The 17,383-nt window shown below is 48.6% G+C and overlaps 1 protein-coding gene across 4 annotated transcripts in view; it reads left to right on the forward strand.

Moving 5' to 3' along the window:
- Positions 1-17,383, forward strand: part of RYR1 (ryanodine receptor 1) — a 117,391-nt gene that overhangs the window by 77,868 nt on the left and 22,140 nt on the right. For 2 of the 4 annotated variants that reach the window (XM_086689675.1, XM_086689676.1), the window contains 7 exons: positions 361-378; positions 1,483-1,563; positions 5,939-6,027; positions 6,123-6,251; positions 6,348-6,452; positions 8,613-8,694; positions 12,171-12,358. In XM_086689675.1, coding sequence (XP_086545801.1) covers positions 361-378; positions 1,483-1,563; positions 5,939-6,027; positions 6,123-6,251; positions 6,348-6,452; positions 8,613-8,694; positions 12,171-12,358 — 692 coding nt within the window. The remainder of the gene's footprint in view (positions 1-360; positions 379-1,482; positions 1,564-5,938; positions 6,028-6,122; positions 6,252-6,347; positions 6,453-8,612; positions 8,695-12,170; positions 12,359-17,383) is intronic. The other 2 variants (XM_086689677.1, XM_086689678.1) reach the window with 1 other exon arrangement.

The raw sequence follows: 17,383 nt of genomic DNA on the forward strand, positions 1-17,383 counted from the left end.
TTGCTGTTCTCATTAATGTCCCTAATCCGGGTTAATCGAGTCTCCTCTTTGCCGTGTTGTGACGTGTCTAACTTTTCTGCCCTGATCCTCGCCTCCTGCCCCTCCACCTCTACTTGTACACCTGTTTTTCTCTTCCCTCTTCTTTCTCTCCCTCCGCTTTTACCCTCATTTCCTACTCTTCCTTGGTTCCATCTGTCTCCTTATCGGTCTGATTCTCTGTGGTTGTTCCTCTCTTCGTGTCGATGTCTTCTTCATCTCTGACTGTGTCACTGTTTTTCTGTGTTTGTCTCTGTCTCCTTCCTGTCTCTTTTTTTCCCTCTTTTTTCCTGCTTCCTCCTCCCATCCTGTTGGCTGCCCCAGTCATCAACCGCCAGAACGGTAATTCCCCCAGCCCATTCCCCTTGCTGTGCTGCTGCACCCCTCCCTTCTAACCCCCAACCGCCCCCCTCCACCTGGGGGCTGAGGATCTGGGACATCCAGGGAGGGAGGAACCCTTCAGCGATTTATCCCGCCGGCATTAAGTCTTGAGATCAGGGGTCCAGAGACCAAGATTCGGGTCCCAGATTAGCCACTAACAATACCCGAGACTAAGAACAAGTCTCTTCCCTTCTATAAGCCTCAGTTTCCCCATGTGTAAAATAGAAGCTAGAGAAGATGGGAAAGATCCCTTTCCAGCTGGATGTTCTCAGACTTCCAGACCCAGATTCGCAGTCCCGGGGTGGGGTAATCCCCACTCCCACCTACCCCGCTCTCTGCGCCCGCGACCCCAGATTGGTCAAGTCTGCGGTTCCCATACGCCAACCGGATTGGTTGTCCCCAGCATCCACTCGGATTGGTGTGCGTGCCTCCTCTGCGCCTGCTCTGGTTGGCCCATCCCTGTCTAGCCTCCCTTTCTCTCTTCCCTCCTTTAGAGCCCACGGTGACTGGCTTCTTTCAGATGCCCATTCTGATTGGCCCATGTTTACACGCCCCTCCCCCGCATCTCCTGGATTGGCTGATTTCAAGGCATCTGAGCCAATTGGCTGGCTTTGGATCCCACTCCCTGCCCAATCCCCTCCTGCTCAGAGCCTTTGCGCGAAATTGACTCCAATCCCCTTAATCCATTAACTCCGCCCTCCGTGGCCCTGGATGGGGGCTGAGGGAGATACCAGCTGCCTGAACTTCTGCTGGATAGGCAGACATTCCCAGACGGCACACAAGTGGTGACGTCAGAGGAACACAGATATTTAGAAAGACACTTGAGGCCCCAGCTTCATGACTCAGGACCCTTCAGGTCTTCATTTGCTGATGCCTCTGAAATCGGGACCCCCTGGTGTCATGGATACCCGTGGCCCTCACAGTGTCTTTGAAGTGGCGGCTGCTCCTCCCTGCGCACCCGTGCTTTGTGCATGCGTGTGCAGTGTGCAAGGGCCGTGTGCATGTGTGCGCTTTCCCCTGACACATCTGACACTTTCTGGGCCCTGCCCCCCCTCTTCCACCCAGGAGAGAAGGTCATGGCAGACGATGAGTTCACCCAAGATCTGTTCCGTTTTCTGCAATTGCTCTGCGAGGGGCACAATAATGGTGAGGAGGAGGGGCGGGTGGGAGAGTGGATGAAGAGGAGGCCAGGGTTTCGGGTCAGTCTAGAAGGGTTGTCTGAGTTAAACTCCAGGGCCCTCCCTCCTTATCAGAGGTGGCCTCACCACTCGCCCTGGCCCCGATTGTCCTCCATCCTTTATTTTCAGCCATTATCAAGCCCTGCCCACCCACCTTCCTAAATCGCTCTTGAATTTCTGGAATCTAGCCCCTTTGCTACACTTTCACCTCTTCTAGCCAGTCCAAATTCCCCAAAAGAAATCTGCCCCCAAACCTGCCTGCCCCCAGATCAGTTTGCCCAAATGAGCAATTAGCCACATGACATTTTTCCACAGGCATTTTGCAGCAGCTGCCAGAGTTAAGTAGATGCAGTAGATTTCCATACTTTGGTTTTGTAGAGGGGGGGGAAAATCACATGGCATTTAAAAATGCGTTTATTAGAATCACTTCTTAATTTCACTTCTAAAATACTCTGCCAGGTGGAAGGCCTTACAGATCCTTTCCTAACTTAGAGTTTCCCCAACTTTTTTTCTGGTTCAGGCGGTTTAACCAGATCAAGGCTGACACAGCAAGCTAGTGAAACATACATAGCTCACAGCCTTAAAGGGACCATCAAACTTCTGTACAGCAAACTTTCTACCCAATGTCATTTCCTATAAAAATATGCAAGTCTCAGGGTTGTGGTTGTGATACTTAGCAGGTAATTGTGAAACCACAGACTGCCCAGAAACTAAGCTTCATGACAAGAATGGAAGTAATCATAAATCTAACTTCCATAGAACCTGCATCCCATTTGCTAATGTTCGTGAAGGTAACTCATATGTAAATTTCTTTAATCCAAACTCTTCTCTGTTCAAACAAAGGATAAAGCAGGATCCATTGCTCTGCATTCTCAAAAGCTCTTATGTCCACAGCCAGTTTTTCTTCAAGGTTCATGAAATACCTTTGTGCCACGTGACTAGGACTTTCTTTAATCGTAACTAAGGTGGAATCAGTCTTTGGGGTTTTAATTTTTTTTTTCGACGTTTTTTTATTTATTTTTGGGACAGAGAGAGACAGAGCATGAACGGGGGAGGGGCAGAGAGAGAGGGAGACACAGAATCGGAAACAGGCTCCAGGCTCCGAGCCATCAGCCCAGAGCCTGACGCGGGGCTCAAACTCACGGACCGCGAGATCGTGACCGGGCTGAAGTCGGACGCTTAACCGACTGCGCCACCCAGGCGCCCCTACATTTGCTTCTAAAATATTGAATATTTGAGCATAATCTTCATCTACAGTGTGAAACCAGGCAAAATGGTTTATGAAATAGAAGTGATTATGATACAGCAATTATGAAATAGATGTCAGATGGACAGTAAAACTTTGGGGGGGGAAAACCTTTCAAGGGCTGGTAAAGCCATCCTGTGCAATATGACATTGCCATGAACGTGCAAAGGACTTAGCTGAAGTTTGTTTTCATTGCCTTCACAATTTGATGAATTGATCATTTGGCAAATGGGTCTACAGAGGTGGTTCTCCAACTTAAGAGGGCCTCAGAATCACCTCGAGGCCTTGTTAAAATACAGATTTGAGGGCTCCGCCCCAGATTCTCTGATTTAGTAGTTCTGGGATGGAGTCCAGTAATTCTTGTCTCTGACAAGTTCCCAGGAGATGCTGAGGCTACCGGTCTGGGACCCACACTTTGAGAATCACTGCTCCAAAGTGCAGCCGTTAACCTCAGCACTCTTTAAGCCTCTTTAAGAACAGCTAATGTTTATTGAGCACTCGTACCAGATGGCTATCCTAATTTTTTTTTTAATTTGGAAAAAGCATTTATTTATTTATTTTGAAAGAGAGAGAGGGGTGCCTGTGTGGCTCATTCGGTAAAGCGTCCAACTTCAGCTCAGGTCATGATCTCGCGGTTGTGAGTTCCAGCCCCATGTTGGGCTCTGTGCTGACAACTCAGAGCCTGGAACCTGCTTCCGATTCTGTGTCCCTCTCTCGCTCTGCCCCAACCCCGCTCCTGCTCTTTCTCTCTCTCTCTTTCAAGAATAAATAAAACATTAAAAATTTTTAAAAGAGAGAGAGAGCGCAGTGTAAGTGGGGGGGGGGGGAGAGAGAGAGAGAGAGAGAGAGAGAGAGAGAGAATCCCAAGCAGGCTCCACGCTGTCAGCACAAAACCCGATGCGGGACTCCATCTCACAAACGGTGAGATCATGACCTGAGCCAAAATCAAGAGTCAGACGCTTAATTGACTGAGCCACCCGGGCACCACTGTCCTAAGTTTTTTATGTATGCCAAAGCATTAAAAATTCACAAGAGCTCCATAAAGTAGGGTGTGCTGTAACCACCATGTTACATATGGGGGAACTGAGGCACAGTCTGTGCCACACATAGGGATTCAATAACTTGCCTGAGGTCACACACCTGGGAATTCATACAGCCCACTCCTACTTACCTTTCCTGCCTCAGTGGAGGTCCCTTCCCCCAAGGAGCCTTCCTTGATTACGTCGTCATCAGCTGAGTTAGGCATCTCCTCTGGGCGACTGCAGCCGCCTAGTTTTCCCACCTCACAACCCTGATCATTCTGCTCGGTATTCCCCACCACCACCACCCCTACGACCCATGAACCCATGTTTATAATTATTATTATTACTAACTTCTCAACCGCAACCAAAATAGAGAGAATGGTCTAATAAATGGTACCCATCACTCAGCTGTAGCAGTTATCAGCTTTTTGCCATAGAAGAATGTTTTTCAAATAGTGGGAACCAATGCACCAGAGAGTTGTGAATCCGTGTATTTCAGAGGCTCTCATCTGAATTCCACGCTGATATGCCTGGGGAGCATATTTTTAAAATACACTAAAGCCCAGTGTTCATTCACCCTCAGAGACTGTAATTTAATTGGTCTAGGGTTGGGGTTTGAGCAGGGGGACTTTGAAAAGCCTCCAGGTGATTCTAACATGCAGCCAAGGTTGAGAGATTGAGGACTACGAATGTAGTGAGTTAAGATAATTTTTTAAAATATAATTTATTGGCAGGTTGGCTAACATACAGTGTATACAGTGTGCTCTTGGTTTGGGGGGGGTGGATTGCCGTGATTCATCGCTTACGTACAACACCCTGTGCTCATCCCAAGAAGTGCCCTCCTCAATGCCCATCACCCGTTTTCCCTTCTCTCTCACCCTCCACCATCAACCTTCAGTTTGTTCTCTGTATTTAAGTCTCTTATGGTTTGCCTCCCTCTCTGTTTGAAACTATTTTTTCTCCTTATCGAGATCAGAATTCTTTTGTAGGTAACTAGACTAGCACAGGACAAAAAATACCAGAATACATAGCACATGTGTGAGTATGTGAAACTTCTGTTTTGGGTATATGTGGATATAATTTCAGTTTAAACACATGTACTGGGTTTTAATGTAAAATGGTTCCCCTACTGTAAGTTGCAGTCAGAAAAGATTGAAAAATTACTACACAAGAATATAAACTTCACAAGGGCAGGGACTTTTTCTTTTACTGCTGTATTCCCAGGGCCCAGAACAGTGCCTGGCACATCATAAATGCTCGATAAACTTGTAGTACCGAAGAATAAGTGGCCAATCTCCATCTCACATTAGCAGATAGTATGTGCTCAATAAATAGATATTGAGGGGAGCCTGGGTGGCTCAGTCGGTTGAGCATCCGACTTCGGCTCAGGTCATGATCTCGTGGTCCGTGAGTTCGAGCCCTGCATCGGGCTCTGTGCTGACAGCTCAGAGCCTGGAGCCTGCTTGGGATTCTGTGTCTCCCTCTCTCTGCCCCTCCCCCACTCATGCTCTGTCTCTCTCTCTCTCTCTGTGTCAAAAATAAATAAACGTTAAAAATAAATAAATAGATAGATATTGAACAAATATACAAAAGAAATGGCAGATATTTATCTCTTCTGGCTTTGGCTAGGTGCTCAGTAAATATTTGTTGGATAAATGAATGAAAAAATAACCAATCTTCCATCTCCCCCATCACATAGTAGGTGTTCGATAAACATTTTTGGAAACGGAAGACTGAATCTCCATTTTCCCCTGCTATACTGTGGGTGCACAAGAAAGGTGTTTGCGGGGGGGGGGGGGGATGTATGAATAAATGACTGACCCTCCACCATATCTGGCATGCAGTTGGCCCTCAATAGTTATTTACATAAATGAATAAATGATCCTCATCTTCCTCTGACACACAGTAGGTACTTGATAAAGATTTATTAAATAAACTAACAAGAACAATTCTATGCCTCTGGCATACAAGAGGCACTCAATAAACCTATTGCATAAATGAATAAACGACCCACTGTCCCCCTCCCCTAGCACACGGCAGACTCTCAATGAACGAATGGCTTTTCATCTCCCCAGATTTCCAAAATTACCTACGGACACAGACAGGGAACACGACCACCATTAACATCATCATCTGCACGGTGGACTACCTCCTGCGGCTGCAGGTGAGGTTGTGAGGCCGTCCAGGTGTGACCTGGGTGGGGGGTTGTGGGGCCCCGGTTGGCCCCAGCACCCCTTCACACCCCGTCGGTCCCCCCAGGAGTCCATCAGCGACTTCTACTGGTACTACTCCGGCAAGGATGTCATTGAGGAGCAGGGCAAGAGGAACTTTTCCAAGGCCATGTCGGTCGCTAAACAGGTGTTCAACAGCCTCACCGAGTACATCCAGGTAGGACCCGCCCTCTGGGGCGGAGCGACGCCCCCCCACCCCCTATCCCCGCACCCTGCGCCCTGCTTGGCGCTCACTGCAGCCCTCTGCCCCCAGGGCCCCTGCACCGGGAACCAGCAGAGCCTGGCGCACAGCCGCCTCTGGGACGCCGTGGTGGGATTCCTGCACGTGTTTGCCCACATGATGATGAAGCTCGCTCAGGTTCGAGACCCTCTGTTGTTCTTCCTGCAGCTGTTCTCGGGCATCCCCGAAGCGGCTCACTTCCAACTCAGTTTCTCACCCAAGTCCCCCTGGCATGTTCCAGAAGAGTTCCCTAGGGGTGGCCAAATCCATCTTCCTTCTGGATTGGCTCTCTGCATGACCCCGCCTCCTCCTCTGCCACCACCAATCGGCTGGTTTCCCATGCACACTTCCATTGGTTTGACGTTTGGGCCCCGCCCCCTTTGGCCCGGAGTTCCTCTATGATTGGTTGGTGTTCTTTTCTCGGGGTGAGGTCCTCTCAGACTCTGACCTCCCTGGGGATAGAAAGGGGGTGTCTTTCTAGAACAGGGACTGGGGCTGAAGGAGTGTTTTGCTTCTTTATTCTGCCTGCGGCAGATGACGCCCATCTCGGGCACCCATGATGTAAGGTCCCTGTCGAGTCCTTCTCCCATTTCTAGAATCCTGTGTACCCTTCCCCTATCACCCCTGCCCCTTTGCAGTCTGGTCAGTGCCTCATGCTCTGCTTCTGTCTGGTAAACATATTCGAGGCTGTACCATCCGCATCCTGAACGGCATAAATGTAACTGTTCCAGCAGATGGCAGTACTCTGTACGCCGTATTATAATTTCCCCGCAGGAAGCGTCTTGAGGAAGGGGAGCCTTTTTCTAGTTACTCAAAGGTGCCACAGGGGCTGGCAGAAATCCTGTCTGCTGTCACCTGACTTTTTGAAAGGAGCTGAACTTAGAATGCAATTCCTTAGTTTCAGTGCGGTCGAAGTTGTGTTATTGGTGTCATCTTCAAAGTCTAGCGAGTACTGGTATTTTAGTCTAGAATTCCACATCCTGCAGTGCTGATGCATTAGCCAAGGACTAGGGCTAGGTTGCATGGGCTGGGAATCCAATGCAAAGTGATGGCCTAATCGGGGTGGGGGTGTGGGAGGGATTTATCAGTTCACACCAGAGATCCAGGGCCTAGAGTGATGTCAGCTGAACTATCTGCCTTCTCTGGCTTCATTCTCAAGCAGGCTCTTCCCCGGACTGAAAAAAAATGGTGCCCCAGACTTCTATGCACCCCCCTCCCCCCAACAGCTCCAGAGGGAAGATAATCCCTCTTCTGTCGGAGCTCCCACTTGGGATTCTCTGTTTGGACCATTGGGTCACATGCTCATCCCAGAACCAATCACCGTGGCCAGGGGAGGGCTCTGATTGGCCAGATCTGGTCACGTACCCACCTGTGAAACCAGCAAAGGGGTTAGCCCCACTTGCTCTGAGACTGGGGTTGTTACCGGAAGCAGGGCGCTGCCTCGTGCATCACCGGCAGGCGCACACCACGGGCACCCACAGAGTTGGATTGAGATTCCGGAACGTTGGGAGTTCAGAGTCAGAATGCCGAGCTTTGGAACTGTGTTAGAATTAGAACTCTAGAAGGAGCATTCGGGTAGAGGAGCCTTACGTGCCTTTTATCCAGCATCCTTCCCCCTTCTCCATTGTATTAGGTAGAACCAGATGAAATGACCACTCGGTGGGTCAAAAATGCTCACATATTAGCAGTTTTATGTAGCTCAACAGAATACCTGTGGGGACTATGAGGCAGAACTCTGACCATGTAGGAAGTTTCTGTAGGCACTACATGAGGCACTGTGACTAGGGAGGCAATGTGCCCCCACATTCTTCCCAAATTGTTCACCGAAAGGCATGTGGCTGAGTCCTCCAGCCTTTTTCCTGAACCCAGAGTCTCGCTTTTTCCATCACATAGTCACTCAACAAACATGGATCGAGCAGCCACCATAAACCAGGCACAGTGCTGAGCTCTCACCCCTCCCCAGCTGTGTCTCCCTACCCAGTACGTGCCCCTCTCTGTCTCTCTCAGCTCCAAGCTTCTCTCCCAGCCCTCCTTGTCCGCCAGCTCTTGCCCCCACATAGCACCCGTTGGGCCTGCTTACCCCCCAAAGTGCCAACCCCACCCCCACAATCTTGTCTCTCTGCCCCTTCCCCTGCTTCCGAGGAACATGTGTGGAGTCGGGTCCCCTCGGAGGTAAGAGGGGGAGAAAAAGGGGTCTTAGGCCCCATGGGGTGGGTCAGGAGGGGCGGAAGCAGCTGGAGGTGGGGAGGCGTCTCTGCAGAGACCAGTTATCCCATGGTTGGGGTGTGGGGTCTCTAGGACTCGAGCCAGATCGAGCTGCTGAAGGAGCTGCTGGACCTACAGAAGGACATGGTGGTGATGTTGCTGTCGCTACTAGAAGGTAAGTGCCCAGCGGGTGTGGGTAAGGGGAGGGTACAAAGATACAGACAAGCAGGGAATGGCCCTCGGAGACCCAGGAGACCCTAACCTTCAACTTCATCCCACATCGTGTCAGGGTCAATGGGTTGATGAAGGAGTCACAGTACCAAACTCAGTAAACCCTTACTGAGCACTTATTATATGCCAACTGTACACACGTTAGTTTTGTGAATTCCCGGGGAAATCTTAATAAGGTGGGTGGCCTGGACACTCTTTAAAATGTATGTACCTGGGGCGCCTGGGTGGCTCAGTTGGTTGAGCGTCCGACTTCAGCTCAGGTCATGATCTCACGGTCTGTGAGTTCGAGCCCCGCTTCGGGTTCTGTGCTGACAGCTCGGAGCCTGGAGCCTGCTTCCGATTCTGTGTCTCCCTCTCTCTCTCTGCACCTCCCCTGTTCATGCTCTGTCTCTCTCTGTCTCAAAAATAAATAAACATTTAAAAAAAATGTATGTACCTAATAGTTATCTATGTTCATTTGTTAAATGTGTCACTTAGCTTTTGCTGCCTCAGGAATGTCCTCAAAACTTAGTGACTTAAAACAACTATTATTTACTGCTAATGAATAAGACATTTTAACTAGTAGACAAAGACTTTTCTACAGAGATTCAGTGTCCTCATTCCTTTCCATGGTTGCATAATACTCCATTGTGTGAGTGAACGGTGATTCATTTAGCCACACCCCAGTCAATGGACATTCAAATTAAAAAAATGTTTTGCTATTACAAAAAAATGTTGCAATGGATAATCCTCCTACAATCTTTCAATGTTTTTGATGTGTAGTCATTAGCTTTTAAAAATTAGAAGGTTCCTGGGGTGCCTGGGTGGCTCAGTCGATTAAGCATCTGACTTCGGCTCAGGTCATGATCTCACGGCTTGTGGGTTCGAGCCCCGCACTGAACCCTGTGCTGACAACTCAGAGCCTGGAACCCACTTCCGATTCTGTTTCCAGCTCTCTCTGCTCCCCTCCCCTGCTTGCTCTCTTTCTCTCTCTCTGTCTCTTTCTCTCTCTCTGTCAAATATAAATAAGCATTTTTTAAAAAAATTTTTAATGTTTATTTATTTTTGAGACAGAGAGAGACAGAGCATGAGCGGGGGAGGGGGAGAGAGAGGGAGACACAGAATCCAAAGCAGGCTCCAGGCTCCGAGCTGTCAGCACAGAGCCCGATGTGGGGCTTGAACTCACAAACCTGAGCTCATGACCTGAGCTGAAGTCAAATGTAAATAAGCATTTTTTAATTTTATTTTTTATTTTTTAAAATTTACATCCAAATTAGTTAGCATATAGTGCAGCAATGATTTCAGGAGTAGATTCCTTAGTGCCCCTTACCCATTTAGCCCATCCCCCCTCCCACAACCCCTCCAGTAACCCTCTGTTTGTTCTCCATATTTATGAGTCTCTTCTGTTTTGTCCCCCTCCCTGTTTTTATATTATTTTTGTTTCCCTTCCCTTATGTTCCTCTGTTCTGTCTCTTAAAGTCCTCATATGAGTGAAGTCATATGATTTTTGTCTTTCTCTGACTAATTTCACTTAGAATAGTACCCTCCAGTTCCATCCACGTCGTTGCAAATGGCAAGATTTCATTCTTTTTGATTGCTGAGTATTATTCCATTGTATATACATACCACATCTTTATCCACTCATCCATTAATGGAAATTTGGGCTCTTTCCATACTTTGGCTACTGTCGGTAGTGCTGCTATAAACATGGGGGTGCACGTGTCCCTTCGAAACAGCACACCTGTATCCCGTGGATAAATGCCTAGTAGTGCAATTGCTGGGTCGTGGGGCAGTTCTATTTTTAGTTTTTTGAGGAACCTCCATACTGTTTTCCAGAGTGGCTGCACCAGCTTGCAATCCCAAATAAGCATTTTTTAAAAATCAGAAGGTTCCTTAAAAAAAAAAAAAAAAAAAAAAAGCAGAGAAGGAGTGCCTGGCTGGCTCAGTGGAAAGAGCATGCGACTCTTGATCTTGGAGTCATGAGTTCAAGCCCCATGTTGGGTGTAGAGATTAAATAAATAAACAAATAAACGTTTAAAAGTAAATAAAAATCAGAAGGTTTCCTTTAAACATCAGATTCCCAGCTTTTCATGAAAATTGGAAAGATTTGGTGACCCTTCCCCCCACCCACCCCGTCCACATTCTCGCATGGCAAAAAATCAGCTGCACCGGCTTAAATAAGTAAAGTGTATCAATGTCAAATCTAATTTTGATGACTGCGCTATGATTATATTAGAGAATGTTCTTGTCTTTTAAGGCATATACACTGAAATGTTCAGGATAAAAACACCATGTCTGCAGCTTACTCTGGAATGGCCCCAGGGGAAAAATAGAGGGGGAGGAGGGGAAGGGGAAGAGAAGGGAGAGAGCGAGACAGGAATTAGGAAGCAAATGTGGCAAAATGTAAACAGTCAGTGAATCTGGAATAGGAGGGTCCCCTTGCACTGTTGCAAGTTTCATGTAATTGGAAGCCATGTTAAAATTGAAAGGTACAGGGGCGCCTGGCTGGCTCCATCCATGGAGCATGCAACTCTGACCTCTGGGTTGTGAGTTCGAGCCCCAGGCCGGGTGTAGAGATTACTTAAAAATAAAAATTTTTTTTTTTTTTTTCTTTTCAACGTTTTTTTTTTTTTTTTATTTATTTTTGGGACAGAGAGAGACAGAGCATGAACGGGGGAGGGGCAGAGAGAGAGGGAGACACAGAATCGGAAACAGGCTCCAGGCTCCGAGCCATCAGCCCAGAGCCCGACGCGGGGCTCGAACTCACGGACCGTGAGATCGTGACCTGGCTGAAGTCGGACGCTTAACCGACTGCGCCACCCAGGCGCCCCAAAAATAAAAATTTTTAAATCTAAATAAATAAATTGAATGGAAAAGTACAAAAAGAAGCTGAAGCCAGTTTGCTTTAGACAGGGGTGGGATCCGTTTACCAGAGTCTCCACTTCTCCCTGCCCTCTTAACTTTGGCCTACCTTGCTCATCTACGGACCTGCTTGACCTCAGAGGACAAGTGGAAGGCTTAGGCGTGTGAGCGCTGAGGTCATGCAGCTCTGGGTTCAAGTCCTCCTCACCCCCTCGTTGGCGATGTAACCCTGGGCGTGTGACTTTCTCTGGGTCTATTTCCTCATCTGGAAACACGGATAGTAACACACTTCCCCCCGCACTTGGCGTGGCATCTGGGACCTGCTGTTAGCTTATGCCGCGGTTTGTTTTATTGAGGACTCCCCCACCTATCAGGGAGGGGACCAGCCAGGTTCACACATGATGCTGATGCAGATCAGGAAATGAGCTGTGCCCTCTGAGGCGAGGCTTGGGAGCTGGCCAGGGAAGCTTCCACCAGCACAGGGGATCCTGGTGGCTCCTGAGCTGGAGAAGGAGCGCAGCCCAGGGGGGCTCCAGAGAGGAGGTCCCACCAGCCACACTGACCAGGGCCTGCCCACAGGGAACGTGGTGAATGGCATGATTGCCCGGCAGATGGTGGACATGCTTGTGGAATCCTCATCCAACGTGGAGATGATCCTCAAGTTCTTCGACATGTTCCTGAAACTCAAGGACATCGTGGGCTCTGAGGCCTTCCAGGACTACGTCACCGATCCCCGTGGCCTCATCTCCAAGAAGGACTTCCAGAAGGTGGGTGCTGGAAGGCAGGTGGGTGGGGGCACCAAGTGGCAGCCATGCCCCGCCTGGCTGCCTGCCTCGGGCAAGAGACTTCTCTGTGAGCCTCAGTTTCTTTAGCTGTCAAGCGGGGATAACACCGTCTTTCGGGTTGTTTTGAAGATGAAATGCATTAACGCAAATGAGAACCTTTATTTCTGTTATCATTAACAGTCATCATATCATAATCATTATAGGTAACAGTTATTCAGTTGAGAAACGCTTGCTGCATTTCTCCTGCATGCCGGGCCCTCTTCCGGGGCCGAGGCAGACACAGCCCTGCCTTCACGGGGCTTGTAGTCTAATGGGGGAGGCGGTCGCCAATGACCATTACAGGTCAGATAATGAGGCTCTTAGGAGGGAAGTGCAGGAACCAGCTTCATCCAGGAGCCCACTCACCTGCCCTGTCAGTCCTCCCAACCCAGCGCTGCCTTCTCTCCCTACGGAACCCCAGGTAAGTTACTCGTCTGCCGTGAGCCTCAGTTTCCCCCTCTGTGAAATGGGACTAGGATAACAACACATCTCACAGGACTGCTGTGAGGCGGACGGTGTGTGGACAGCGCCTGGAACACGGGAGCCCCGAAGACGTGTTACCTACCGTTACTCCTGCCCGATCTCTTCCCTCACCATCGTGTTAATCTCTCTCTCTCTCTCTCTCTTTCTCTCTCTCTCAAAATAGATAAGTAAACATTAAAACAAGGAAATTAGCATCGATATGATGCTGCTATCTACACACCTTAGTTCAGTTTTCACTCGGTGAAGAAATTATTCTCCCTGCGAAGGACCCGATCCGGGACTGCATTTAGACATCCTGTCTCTTTAACCTCCTTCAATCCAGAACCCTTCCTTGATGTGTCTCTGTCTTTCATGACCTTGAGATTTTTGAAGAACAGAGACCAGTGTTTTAGAGAATGCTTTATAATGTGGGTTTGTCTGGGTTTTCCCCGTGACTCGATTCAGGTTATACATCTTTGGCAGGAATATCATAGAAGTCATGTGTCCTCCGTGCATCATATCGGGAGGCGTGTGACGTTGGTTCTTCCTATCGCTGTTGGCTGTAGCTTGGCTCGCTTGGTCCAGGTGGTGTTCACCTGCAAATGTACCGTCCTTCCCTTTGGTATCTGCTGAGGATGCGCCTCGGGACAATGCAAATATCCTGCTCACCCTCCTGGGTCAGCATCCATTGGTGATTCTGCCTCAAGCTGATGGATGCTGGGTTTCTTTTTCTGTCTTTCTTTTTTTTTTTTAATGTTTATTTATTTTTGAGAGAGAGAGAGAGAGAGAGAGCAGGGAAGGGGCAGAGAGAGAGGGAGACACAGAATCCGAAGCAGGCTCCAGGATCTGAGCTATCGGCACAGAGCCTGATGCAGGGCTCGAACCCAGGAGCCACGAGATCGTGACCTGAGCTGAAGTCGGACACTTAACCGACTGCGCCACCCAGGCGCCCCTTCCTTTATTAGGTACCATTTTTCTGTCCTTGTTCATTTATTTCTTTTTTTAAGTGTATTTATTTTGAAAGAGAGAGAGAGAGCAGGGGAGGGGCAGAGAGAGAGGGAGAGAAAGAATCTCAAGCAAGTTCCGCATTGTCAGCGTGGAGCCTGATGAGGGGCTCGATCTCACAAATCATGAGATCATGACCCGAGCTGCAACCAAGAGTCGGACGTTTAACCGACTGAGTCACCCAGACACCCCCATTTATTTATTTATTTATTTATTTATTTATTTTAATGTTTTAAAAATGTTTTTATTTATTTATTTTTTTAATTTTTTTTTTAATTTTTTTTTCAACGTTTATTTATTTTTGGGACAGAGAGAGACAGAGCATGAACAGGGGAGGGGCAGAGAGAGAGGGAGACACAGAATAGGAAACAGGCTCCAGGCTCTGAGCCATCAGCCCAGAGCCCGACGCAGGGCTCGAACTCACGGACTGCGAGATCGTGACCTGGCTGAAGTCAGATGCTTAACCGACTGCGCCACCCAGGCGCCCCAAATGTTTTTATTTATTTTTGAGACAGAGAGAGACTGAGCATGAGCAGGGGAGGGGCAGAGAGAGGGGGAAACACAGAATCTGAAGCGGGCTCCAGGCTCTGAGCTGTCAGCACAGAGCCCGACGCGGGGCTTGAACTCACGGAGTGTGAGATCATGACCTGAGCTGAAGTCGGACACTCAACCGACTGAGCCACCCAGGCGCCCCTTTATTTTTTATATCAGTGTAGACTCCTGCTTCTTATTTTAATCCAGAGGTTGCAACAGTTGCTGCCCATGCAACAAGCATTTAAATAAGTCCAGGGTCTCCCAAGTTACAAATAAAGTGTCCCCGTCCCCCAGTGCCCTCGGAGAGCCTCCCGTGTCTCTCCTCCTCCTCAGCCAGGCCTTCCAAGAGCCGTCTACCTTTGCTCCCTCCTTCGTCACCTCCCACCCCTTCCCCAACTCAGGGCTTGCCAGCTGCGGTCCCCGTCACTCTGCGGAAACTACCCTGACCGAGACGGCCAGTGACCTCTTCACCCCCTGTCATCTTCGGGCATCTGCCATGGTTGGCCATTTCCTTCCCTCGGCGATGCCCGCTTCCTCGGGCATCTGTTCCGCACACTCGTGGGACCCCCGCCCTCCCTGCCAACCTCTTGCGGCCTCTTAATCGTTGCCATTCCTGAGCCCTCCACCTTCCAGAAGAGGAGCCGATAGTTATCACGTTCTCACTCTAGGCCGGGTCATGTGCACCAGTGAGTTAGTTCATGCGGTCCTTACAGCGACCCTAAGTGATAAGGACTGTTTAGTTTGGTCTTGTTTTATCCTCATTTACAGAAGTGGAAACTGAGGCACAGGGAGCTGAAGTGAGTGCTCTCAGGGTCACACAGCTCACGATGGACAAAAAGTGGGGTTAGGACTCGGGCAGTCTGTCTCCAGAGCACAGATTCATCCCTTAAGCTAGTCCAACAAATAGTGAACGTGACCTGGGTTCCAGCTCGTGGCTGCAAGTCCCAGCCCTACTCTCAGGACGCAGGTCCAGGGAGAGAGTCCCAGTCAGTGAGAGAACCAAGAAGCACATGCAGGAGCCAAATACACATCATTCGTAATCGTGTAATGATTCTTCTCAGAAAAGGAAACCATCAACAAAACGAAAGGGCAATTTATGGAAAGAGAGAAAATATTTGTAAACACATATATGATGAGGGGTTAATATCCAGAACAGGCGAGGAACTTACACAACTCAATAGCAAACAGAACAAAACAAAGAAACTGATTTTAATGTTTTTATTTTTCGTTTTGAGAAAGAGCGAGCATGAGCGGTGGAGGGGGAGGGAGGGGGCAGAGGATCTGAGGTGGGATCTGTACTGACAGCAGTGAGCCCAAGGGAGGGGCTCGAGCTCATGAACCATGAGATCCCGACCTGAGCTGAAGTCACCAATTTTAACCTAATTTTAAAATGGGCAAAAGACCTGAAGAGACATTTTTCAGAAGACATACAGGGGCACCTGGGTGGCTCAGTCGTTTGAGCCTCTGACTCTTGATTTTGGCTCAGGTCACGATCCCGGGGTCGTGGGATCAAGCCCTACATTGGGCTCTGCACTGAGCGCGTAGAGCCTGCTTCAGATTCTCTCTCTCTCTCTCTCTCTCTCTCTCTCTCTCTCCCTCTCTCTCTCTCTGCCCCTCTCTCCCACTCTCACTCTCTAAAATAAATTTTTTAATTTAAAAATAACTAAAAATAAAACTTACAAAAAAAAGAAGGCATGCAAATGGCCAACAGGTACGTGAAAAAGTGCTCGATGTCACTCATCGTCAGGGAAGTGCAAATCACACATACAGTGAGCTACACCTGTGAGAGGAACCAGTCCCAAAAAGACAGGAGAGAGCAAGTGTGGACAAAGATACAGAGAAAAAGGAACCGTCGTGCACCATTGGTGAGGATGTAAATTGGTGCAGTCACTGAGGAAGACAGTGTGGAGGATCCTGAGGAAATAAAAATAGAACCACCAGGGGCGCCTGGGTGGCGCAGTCGGTTAAGCGTCCGACTTCAGCCAGGTCACGATCTCGCGGTCCGTGAGTTCGAGCCCCGCGTCAGGCTCTGGGCTGATGGCTCAGAGCCTGGAGCCTGTTTCCGATTCTGTGTCTCCCTCTCTCTCTGCCCCTCCCCCGTTCGTGCTCTGTCTCTCTCTGTCCCAAAAATAAATAAACGTTGAAAAAAAAAAAAAATAGAACCACCATAGGATCCGGCAGCGCCACTGGGTGTATATCCCAAGGCAATAAAACCATTATCTCGAAGAGCTTTCTGTGCTCCCATATTTGTTACAGCATCGTTCACAATAGCCAAGGTATGGAAATTTCCTGTGCACGTGACTGATACAGTGGCTATTATGTATTCTTCTGCCTTTACAAAGAAGGAAAGCCTATCATTTGCAACAACACGGATGAACTGTGAGGGCGTGATGCTAAGTGCGTGGTATCACTCACGCGTGGAATCTTTTAAAAGAATTGAATTCGCAGAAGCAGAGGCTTGAAAAGGGAGTGGTGTGAAGGGCTTGGGAGCGGAGGAGACAGGGAGAGGTTGGTAAATGGGTACAAACGTTGAGTTATAAGGTGAATTTAAAAGATGAACCGGGTAAAGATCCCTCTTGACTGTTCAGAGGTTCCCACGTTAACAAGATTTGATGTGATGTACACATCTTACCGCTCAGTATCCTCCCGGTTTCACAGAGTTATAATCCGTAACTTTAAACGTGCGTTGGTTTTTTTTTTGGAATAAATAATACGTTCACATGACTTAAAAAGCAAAATGGAACAAGGTATGGAGTGGGACGTCTCACTCCCACTGCTTTCTCAGCCCACTTCCCCCCACCTCCCCACTGCCGTGAGTAGCATTAGTTTCCTTTGCATCCTTGCGTTGTTCTTTTCCAATTTTGTTATTCTCCTCCTTTCTTGCATAACAGTCAGTGAACTACATGCATTGGTCCATATCACTTAATATATTCTGGAGATCAGAGAGTGACCTCATTCTCTTTTCAC

This window comes from Puma concolor, chromosome E2 (assembly GCF_028749965.1).
Source record: "Puma concolor isolate L17-30 chromosome E2, mPumCon1.1.hap2, whole genome shotgun sequence".
Lineage (NCBI taxonomy): Eukaryota > Metazoa > Chordata > Mammalia > Carnivora > Felidae > Puma > Puma concolor.